Source organism: Trichomycterus rosablanca, chromosome 27 (assembly GCF_030014385.1).
Source record: "Trichomycterus rosablanca isolate fTriRos1 chromosome 27, fTriRos1.hap1, whole genome shotgun sequence".
In the NCBI taxonomy this organism is placed as follows: Eukaryota; Metazoa; Chordata; class Actinopteri; order Siluriformes; family Trichomycteridae; genus Trichomycterus; species Trichomycterus rosablanca.
Genome location: NC_086014.1, coordinates 6,072,473 through 6,083,367, shown reverse-complemented (window position 1 = coordinate 6,083,367; position 10,895 = coordinate 6,072,473). Strand labels below are relative to the sequence as shown.

At 42.4% G+C, this 10,895-nt stretch overlaps 1 protein-coding gene across 1 annotated transcript; it reads right to left on the bottom strand.

The window, feature by feature from the left end:
• Positions 1-1,082: 1,082 nt before the first annotated feature.
• On the bottom strand, positions 1,083-2,159 carry LOC134303851 (leucine-rich repeat-containing protein 3B). Its single transcript, XM_062989301.1, has one exon. It carries the CDS (start codon positions 2,157-2,159, stop codon positions 1,083-1,085), a length of 1,077 nt encoding a protein of 358 aa, XP_062845371.1.
• Positions 2,160-10,895: the final 8,736 nt, after the last annotated feature.

Genomic DNA, 10,895 nt, shown 5'->3' with positions numbered 1-10,895 from the left:
GCACTGTCGCCTCACAGCAAGAAGGTCCAGGCGGGGCAGTTCGGGTCCTTTCTGTGTGGAGTTTGCATGTTCTCCCCGTGTCCGCGTGGGTTTCCTCCGGGAGCTCCGGTTTCCTCCTACAGTCCAAAAGCATGCAGTCAGGTTGGTATGAGTGGATCAGACCCAGCAGTGCTGCTGGCGTTTTTAAATACCATGTGCACTCACTGTCCACTCTATTAGACACTCCTACCTAGTTGGTCCACCTTGTAGATGTAAAGTCAGAGACGATCACTCATCTATTGCTGATGTTTGACTTGGTCATCTTCTAGACCATCATCGGTGGTCACCGGACGCTGCCTACGGTATTCTCAGTCCAGCAGGTATAGTGAGGCGTTTAAAAACTCCATCAGCGATGCTGTGTCTTATCCACTCATACCAGCACAACACACACTATCACACCACCACCATGTCAGTGTCACTGCAGTGCTGAGAATGATCCACCACCTAAATAATACCTGTTCTGTAGTGGCCTGGGAGAGTCCTGACCACTGAAGAACAGCATTAAAGGGGGCTAACAAAGCATGCAGAAAAACAGATGGACTACAGTCAGTGCTCCTACAGTATATGATAAGTGAAGCCGATGAAATGGACGATGTGTGTATCAACAAGGAGGTGGTTTTAATGTTTTAAGAAAACCCACGTAAACAAAGATATGTGGTTCAGAACTGTCATTAAAAAACAAATCTTAAGATTTTATTTAATGTATTAGCAATTGTAATGTTTACAGTTGTCAAACTTCATGATACTTGTACTTGTTTAAACAAAACTGCAAAAGGAAAATACAATAGCTTAACTTTCACACTGACTAACCCAAAAGAAAATAGGGTGCAATAAAGTAAAATGCACTTCCACGCATAATACAACTCTTTACAAAGCTCTAAATATACACAGAACTACAATAAATGGTATGTAACAGTGTGTATAAATACAAATCAACAGATGTACAATCAACAGATTTTAGACAAATGCAGTAATAATCAATAATCATTTAAACAATTATAATAATCATAATGTCATGATGTCATGATAAATGAAGAAGTTCTTTAAAAACTCTTCTGGGAGTCAAACGAGACCTCGCTCACCTCTGTCCAGTGCTTCCCTTTATTCGTATGCTTCCTGTTTTTCTCAGCCATGATGATGGCGGCCACAACAGTGATCAACACAGTAACTGTAATCATGAGAACAGTGACCGTCTCAGCAAAGCAAAGCTTACTGTCCACATCCAGAAGTGCACTGCCTCGGAGCTCCTCAGGTTTGGTGCAGGTCAGATTGTCGTAGTCATCCAGCAGTAGCCTGTGGACGCTGTGTAGCTTCCGGAAAACCCTCTGCAAGTCACAATCGCATGTCCAAGGATTCCCATCGAGGCGAATGTGTGTGCTACGTGTGTGCAGGCTGAGGAACGACTTAAAATCGATCTGTGTTAGCTGATTATCTGCTAAATTCAGCAAGGCCAAGCTAGTAAGTGGAGAGAGGACACCGACTCCTAAATGTTCAATGAGGTTTCCGCTGAGACCGAGTTCCTCCAGGTTTCTCAGCATGGAGAAAACCCTATTTTCAAGACTGCTGATCTGGTTATTGTCCAGGAAGACTCGACGTAAAGTGCTAAGAGAGCTGAATGCTCTTACCTGGATGGAACTGATGTTGTTTTGGCGCAGGTCGAGCTTCCGAATGGAATCGAGGTGCAAGAAGCACTCATTGTTCACCATCAATAGCTGGTTTTGAACCAAATAGAGCTCCCTGAGCGAGAACAAGCCCGAAGAGAACCCCTTGTTCAAAATAGTAATGTTATTGTGACTTAAGTCGAGCTTTAGCAAAAATTCCAGTGGCAAGAATGCACCACTGGCCAATGCGCTGATCCGGTTATCGTTTAGGAGCAGTGTGTTTAGTCGCCGCACGTTTTGAAAAGCTCGATGCTGTATGAAATCCAAATGATTGAATGACAAATCGAGGTGTTCTGTACATGGAGGAATGGTGGGGGGCAACTTAGTAAGATTAGCGCTGGTACACGTGGCAAATTTGAACTCCAGGTGACAGATACAGTGTGTGGGGCAGGTGTCGGTGCTGACAGAAGAGGTGGATTGCAGCAACTGGGCCAGCAACAGCAGCAACAGCTTAAACATCCTACAAACACAACAGAGATAGTTGGAGTTAAATAGTAGCATTTATTGTCAGTATCCTTACTAGATACACCAATCAGCCATAACATTAAAACCACCTCCTTGTTTCTACTCACTGTCCATTATATCAGCTCCACTTACAATATAGGAGCACTTTGTAGTTCTACAATTACTGACTGTAGTCCATCTGTGTCTCTGCATGCTTTGTTAGCTCCCTTTCATGATGTTCTTCAATGGTCAGGACTGACCACTACAGAGCAGGTATTATTTAGCTGGTGGATTGTTCTCAGTACAGCAGTGACACTGACATGGTGCTGGTGTGTTAGTGTGTGTTGTGCTGGTATGAGTGGATCAGACACAGCCATGTCCACTCACTGTCCACTCCTACCAGAGACCAGTCAGAGACAATCGCTTATCTATTGCTGCTGTTTGAGTTGGTCATCTTCTACACCTTCATCAGTGGGTACAGGACGCTGCCCGTGGGGCGCTGTTGGCTGGATATTTTTGGTTGGTGGACTATTCTCAGTCCAGCAGTGACAGTGAGGTGTTTAAAAACTCCATCAGCATTGCTGTGTCTTATCCACTCACACCAGCACAACACTCACTAACCATGTCAGTGTCACTGCAGTACTGAGAATGACCCACTACCCAAATAATACCTACTCTGTGGTGGTCCTGTGGGGGGGTCCTGACCATTGAAGAACAGCATTTAGGGGGCTAACAAAGCATGCAGAGAAACAGATGGACTACAGTCAGTAATTGTAGACCTACAAAGTGCTTCTATATGGTAAGTGGAGTTGATAAAACAAGTGTAGAGTGTAGAACAAAGAGTTGGTTTTAATGTTATGGCTGATCCGTGTTTTATTAACCAAGTCTATGTACCATGAATTTAATCCCAAACCTGTAATGAAATACATGTTCCTTACAGGTGTGTGTAGTGTGCTGTACAGTCACATTCATAAGGTTTACACTGTTTACATCATACTGCTGTTGTAAACCTTGAACACTTGTGCCTTGTTCAGTAGGTAACAAATACGTTAATGGCCGTGCTGACTGGTAATGTAAAGTGTACCTGTGTGGGTGTGTGTAAATCATGTGACGAGAGATGGTATTGTTCGAAGGACTGCTGTTGATCAGACAGCAAAAAAGGCCAGAGCCCAGGTTCATAAATATTTGAAGAAGTCGCTGGAGCGATGACGGGGGCAGAATGGAGCCTGAAAGAAAAGAGATCATCCTAAACATTTTTGTTTTTGACCAGATCTAGTTTCTTTTAATATCCTACCAATACGTATATTTACATGTACTTTAATGTAGTTTTGTAATCTGGTAATCTAAGAAGGTGGATATTGTGCCATCAAAGAGCACTGAGTGTAAGGCAGGAACACACTGTGGACATTGCAGAACATGACACCCTTACCTACTTATTTACTCAGCTCTATTTGAGTTTGTGTAAATTAAATGTGTAAATAAATCAATAAAGTGTTTTATACTACTAATTTTTCCACACATGATTGTTATTTCCCCTTTTATTCTCCTAGTCTACCATATAGAAGCACTTTATAGTTCTACAATTACTGACTGTAGTCCATCTGTTTCTCTACATACTTTTATGCCTGCTTTCACCCTGTTCTTCAATGGTCAGGACCCCCACAGGACCACTACAGAGCAGGTATTATTTAGGTGGTGGATCATTCTTAGCACTGCAGTCACAATGACATGGTGGTGGTGTGTTAGTGTGTGTTGTGCTGGTATGAGTGGATCAGACACAGCAGCGCTGCTGGAGTTTTTAAATACTGTGTCCACTCACTGTCCACTCTATTAGACACTCCTACCTAGTTGGTCCACTTTGTAGATGTAAAGTCAGAGTCGATCGCTCATCTATTGCTGCTGTTTGAGTTGGTCATCTTAGAGACCTTCATCAGTGGTCACAGGACGCTGCCTACGGGGCGCTGTTGGCTGGATATATTTTGGGTTGGTGGACTATTCTCAGTCCAGCAGTGACAGTGAGGTGTTTAAAAACTTCAGCAGCATTGCTGTGTCTGACTAACACACCACCACCATGTCAGTGTCACTATGTTAGTGTAGTGGTCCTGTGGGAGTCCTGACCATTGAAGAACAGCATAAAAGGGGGTAACAAAGCATGCAGAGAAACAGATGGACTATAGTCAGTAATTGTAGAACTACAAAGTGCTTCTATATGGTAACTGGAGCTGATAAAATGGACAGTGAGTGTAGAAACAAGGAGGTGATCAGTGTATATTTATGAAAAGACCATTAAGTAGATATATTTCCAAGGTCTGTCAGTATGGTACAAACTGTCCACAGAATCAAGTATCATGAAGACAAATGAACATTAAAACAAGTTAGATATCTAATCATATAAAAGCACAGATCTGTTCATCTCAAAACCCCTGAACAAACCTTATAATGACGTAAACTGGTGTTCTATACTAGAAATGGAATTAAATTTGGTGCTAAAGTTGATAGTATCCTGAGATGGCACAGCTGTGGCCTACATAAATAAGCTGTAAAAAATCTTTGTCCTTAAGTAAACTGATCAGTGATTCCTCCACAAATACACAATACAGCTCTAGTCTACATTTATATTTCTTTAATTATTAATAATTCATTTTGTCTAATGTGATGGGTTCATTTTTAAATTAGGTTCTTCTAGGGCCTGGGTTCGATTCACGGGCAACCAGGGTGCTTTCTGTTTGGAGTTCGCATGTTCTCCTTGCGTCACTGTGGGTTCCCTCCAGGTGCTCCGGTTTCCTCACACATGTAAACAGACATGAAGTCAGGCCAACTGTGTGTATGTGTATGTGTATGTGTATGTGTGTGTCTGAACTGTAATGGTCTGATGATCTGTCCAGGGTGTTTCCTATTATTCGCCAATGAATCAGGCCCACCGCAACCCTGACCAGGATGAAGCAGTGGTAAAATAGACAATACATGAACAAATAAATAAGCTGTGAGAGTCCAAGTCTTCAAAATTATGTCTACACCAATTATATGCAGAGTGAGAAGTGAGAAATTAAAACAAAGAAGCTGCTCAAGCAGTAGATGCAATTTGAAGTGGGTTACTGTTCCAATCCATGATGAAGTTTCTGTCACTTTATTCCCTGTCTGATTAATTAAGTCCATTAATTAGTTCATGCAGTTTTAGATGGAGCATACGATTGTGTAAGTGCATATTTGTTACATACCCGTTTCCCATTGTCTGTGATGATTGTCCTGTGCTTTATTCCATGTGCGTGGTCAGATGAACAGAGAGTCGCTGTCATCATCTCCCTCTCACTGACAGTGGGAGGAGTTCAGAAGGGATCAGACTGGACGGTGCGGATGGATGGAGATGAATGTGTTGCAGGTTGCCCAACACAAACGATCAAACGTTCAACAAAAACTCCCTATATCAGAAAAAGTTGGGACAGAAAAAAACACAGAGTTTCTTACATTTACTTTGACTTTTATTTCACTACAGACAAGATGAACCTGAGATATTTTATGTTTTATCTGGTCAACTTCATTTCATTTATTAATAAACATCCATTCCTGCATTTCAGGCCTGCAACACATTGCAAAAAAAGTTGGGACAGTAAAGCATTTACCACTTTGTAATGTTGCTATTCCTTTTCACCACACTTAAAAGACGTCTTGACACCGAGGATACCAAGCGATTTAGTGTTTCGGGTTTTATTTTGTCCCGTTCTTCCTGCAAACACGTCTTAATATATGCAACAGTACGGGGTCGTCATTGTCGCATTGTTTTTTGCAAAATTCTCCACACATTGTCTATTGCGGACAGGTCAGGACTGCAGGCAGGCCAGTCCAGTACCCGTACCCTCTTCTTGCGCAGCCATGCCTTTGTAATGTGTGCAGCGTGTGGACGTCCCTGAAAAACACGACGTCTCGAAGGCAGCACATGTTGCTCTAAGATCTCAATGTACTTTTCTGCATCAATGCTGCCATCACAGAAGTGTAAATGACCTTTGCCAAGGGCACTGACACACCCCCATACCATGACAGACCCTGACTTTTGGACTTGTTTTTGATAACAGTCTGGATGGTCCTTTTCATCTTTGGTCCAGAGCACACGGCGTTCATTTTTTTCCAGAAAAGACCTGAAATGCTGATTCATCTGACCACAATACACGTTTCCACTGTGTGATGGTCCATCCTAGATGCCTAAGAGCTCAGAGAAGTCGACGGCTTCTTTTTTGTACAGTAAAGTTTTAAGTGGCATTTGTGCATGTAACTCTGTATTGTAGTGCTTGACAAAGGTTTGCCAAAGTAATCCCTCACCCATGTGCTTATATCAGCTATTGTTGAGTGGCGGTTCTTGATGCAGTGCCGTCTTAGAGTTCGAAGATCAGCTTAAGCTTGCGCCCTTGGCCGTTTAATGATATTATGCACTGTAGGTTGTAGTATTATATGCTATGTAAATACACTTCATGGATAAAGCTATTTAGACAGCTGACCATGTGCTTTTTGGACATTCCATTTAATAAACTTTTCTTTTCTTCATAGAGCTTTATAGAGCTAGCTTTGTGCACAGGGGCACAGTCATGCTGTAACAGGAAAGAGCCTTCCCTAAATTGTCTTCTTAAGTTGGAAGCAAATGATTTCCTTTATATAGCTGACTGCACCTAATAGCAACTGTTTTGGCTTGTAAGACATAAATTTAATCATTCGAATACGTGTCCCAATACTTTGTATAGATGTTTTTATACAGCTGCATGTGTGGTCACATTTTACCAGCAGGTGGCGACAAAGCCAAATACACACATACATACAGTAAATGCACATGCGCACATCACATCCACCTATCTTATAAATATGTTAGTGTAGAAAGTCTTTAACTTTGTAGCATGGACGCCATTGACTCTTATAGTTTGTGGCTTTTCTGTGCCCATATACATAGGACTTCACACGTGCCTCCCACATTTTTTCCTTATGCAGTCAATGCACATACACCGATCACCCATAACATTAAAACCACCTCCTTGTTTCTACACTCAGTGTCAATGTTATCAGCTCCACTTACCATATAGAAGCACTTTGTAGTTCTACAATTACTGACTGTAGTCCATCTGTTTCACCTTGTTCTTTAATGGTCAGGACCACCACAGAGCAGGTATTATTTAGGTGGTGGATCATTCTCAGCACTGCAGTGACACTGACGTGGTGGTGTGTGTTGTGCTGGTATGAGTGGATCAGACACAGCAGCGCTGCTGGAGTTTTTAAATATCGTGTCCACTCACTGTCCACTCTATTAAAAACTCCTACCTAGTTGGTCCACCTTGTAGATGTAAAGTCAGAGACGATCGCTCATCAATTGCTGCTGTTTGAGTTGGTCATCTTCTAGACCTTCATCAGTGTTCACAGGATGCTGCCCACGGGGCGCTGTTGGCTGGATATATCTTTGGTTGGTGGACTATTCTCAGTCCAGCAGTGACAGTGCGGTGTGTCTTATCCACTCATACCAGCACAACACACACTAACACACCACCAGCATGTTAGTGTCACTGCAGTGCTGAGAATAATCCACCACCCAAATAATACCTGCTCTGTAGTGGTCCTGTGGGAGTCCTGACCATTGAAGAACAGCGTGAAAGGGGGCTAACAAAGCATGCTGAGAAACAGATGGACTACAGTCAGTAATTGTGGAACTACAAAGTGCTTCTATATGGTAAGTGGAGCTGATAAAATGGACAGTAAGTGTTATTTAATTAGATGTATATATGTTGACACCTGCACCAAGTTGAAATTCCTTGCAAATATTACAGATTCTGATTTTGATTCTTAAGTTTGAATGCACCAGTTAAAAAATAAAGCACAATAATGATTCCAGCAAATGTCTAAATGGGAAACGCAGTCGGCTTACTCTTGGAGGGAATTAGTCACGGCCTTGGCTAAGAGGGATCCTAAGAAGGAACTTTAAAACAAGGGTAGGACAAACATTATGTCCACCCCCTCTTTTCTTCGCTCTACTCTCTTTCCTTCCTCAATGCCCTTTATTTCTTTGTACCTTACATGCATTACTTTGACAAGGTCACTGCCCAATTAAGCTTACACAGACCCCCCCCCCCCCCTACACACACACACACTGATGTTCACGGTTCACTTTATGACCTCAAAATGTCTCTGAGCAGTCACCTAATGTCGACTAATTACAGGCCTGTCATTACTATTCACTAATTAAATAATCAGTTCATTACCGATTAATAGAATCAATGCTTTAAAAACTGAAGTTTGTGTGTGTGTGTGTGTGTGTGTGTGTGTGTGTATGCCCATGTGACAAGTTACTTACTTATACTACTTTGTAGTTCTACAATTACTGACTAGTCCATCTGTTTCACCTTGTTCTTTAATGGTCAGGACCCCCACAGGACCACCACAGAGCGGCGGTTATACACATAAGCAACCTACCAGCTTTTGTGAATTGCACAGCTGTGAAATGTGTCCTTTTATTCTTGTCCGTAAGCCTCTACTTGCAGTTCAGTGACTCTTCAGGGACTATTTGGCCTCTTTGGGACATTGTTAATGTTTCTGGCTGCACCATGTTCGATGAAGCATGAACACCCAAAAGCTCCATCACATTATTACGAGAGTGTCTCCTAAAGCCAGACATGTGACAGAGGCACAATGCATGAATTCATAGAGGCAATTTTAAAGCACTGAACAATGTTCATATCAAACATCAGAATGTACTACACACTGGACCTATTATTTATTATTTATCATTTGCATCATTAATATCATCAACACCCCAGGCTACACACTGGACTGTTATTATTATTTATCATTTGCCTATCTATCTATCTATCTATCTATCTATCTATCTATCTATCTATCTATCTATCTATCTATCTATCTATCTATCTATCTATCTATCTATCTATCTATCTATCTATCTATCCATCCATCCATCCATCCATCCATCCATCCATCCATCCATCCATCCATCCATCCATCCATCCATCCATCCATCCATCCATCCATCCATCTCTCAATCCAATTGAGCATCTGTGGGATGTGCTGGACAAACAAATCCAATCCATGGAAGCCCCACCCAATGGAAGACCAACACAATATTAGGAAGGTGGTCATAATGTTATGCCTAATCAGTGTATATTATCAATGCCTCAAGGATTTATTCTGTGGGAGTTATTAAGGAGGGCAGCAGTAGGACTTGTGATGAGGGACTCATTCACTGTTTAACATACAACTAAGGTTGAGTAAATGGCACCATCCAGCTAGTTTTGAAACACACACACACACACACCAAACTATTCCAGCAGAAATAATGTGTGTTGGCAGATTGGGAGACCAGCTGAGCAACTGAAAAACATTGGGGGTGGGGGGTGGGGGGTGGGGAGGGGAAGAGAGTTGTGGTGCTGCATCAGTTTTAATGATTATATGATAAACTTGAACTTTTTGGGATGAAATCATTGGTACCAAAACTGAAACATTCAGGTTTTAAAACTAGAACTGGAACTGGGGGGAAAAACCTAATAAATCAGATCTGCATCAATAGTCAGCGACACATAATACTTGAAATATTCTGGTTCTGTGTGTGGTTCCCTTGACGGGTTTTGGTGCCTGTTCAGGATCATCACCATCAGGACATTTTGTCTCTCCCTGTCCGCTCTTGTTTGGATGTGTGTACTCGTCTGCTTGCTTTCTCTCCAGGAATCCGATGACCACCACTCCCTGACCCTGTCCTCTCACGCACACCCTGTCTAGCCATCACACACTCACACACACACAGAGAAAGTAACTACAGGAGATGAGGACACAGAGCGGGTGGCTGACACATCGGAACAACTCCTTAAAATACTACCCGACGAACCTATAATGCCTATGTGGCAGCAATTACATCTTCTTAGATACACTGATGAGGCATAACAATATGACCACCTTCCTAATGTTGTCTTAGTCCCCCTTTTGCAGCCAAAACAGCCTTGACCCATTGAGGCATGGACTTCAATAGACCCCTGAATGTGTGCTGTGGTAGCTGACACCAAGATGTTAGCAGGAGATGGGCCCTCCATGGATCGGACTTGTTTGTCCAGCACTTGTTTATCCTGCTGAAAGAGGCCTCAGCCATCAGGGAATACCGTTTCCATGAAAGGGTGTACATGGTCTGGTCTGCAACAATGCTTAGGTAGGTGGTACATGTCAAAGTAACATCCACATGGATGGCAGGACCCAAGGTTTTCCATTAGAACAGCCTATGTGCATCAATGAGCCTTGGCTGCCCATGACCCTGTCACTGGTTTACCACTGTTCCTTCCACTACAGACCAGGAACACGCCACAAGAGCTGCAGTTTTGGAGATGCTCTGACCCAGACGTCTAGCCATCACAATTTGGCCCTTGCCCTTCTAACACATCAACTTCTGAGGATAAAATGTTCACTTGCTGCCTAATATATCCCACCTACTAACAGGTGCTGTGATGAAGAGATAATCAGTGTTACTCACTTCACCTGTCAGTGGTCATAATGTTATGCCTAGTCGGTGTATGTCTCTACAAGCTTTGAACACCTGGATTTTGGCAGTTTATCTAATTTCTCAGAGCATATCCTCTGAAGGACATTTATCTTGCTTCCAAAGCCACTCTATTGTTGTTTAGGCTGTATGCTTGAGGTCACTGTCACATTGAAAGGTAAACCGTCACCCCAGTTTGTTTGAACACTTTACCTGAACAACACATCACTTATGATCTGCAAGTTGAC

Excerpts from the sequence above, each read along its gene's own strand:
- LOC134303851 (XM_062989301.1), bottom strand. The coding sequence starts at position 2,159 with ATGTTTAAGCTGTTGCTGCTGTTGCTGGCCCAGTTGCTGCAATCCACC.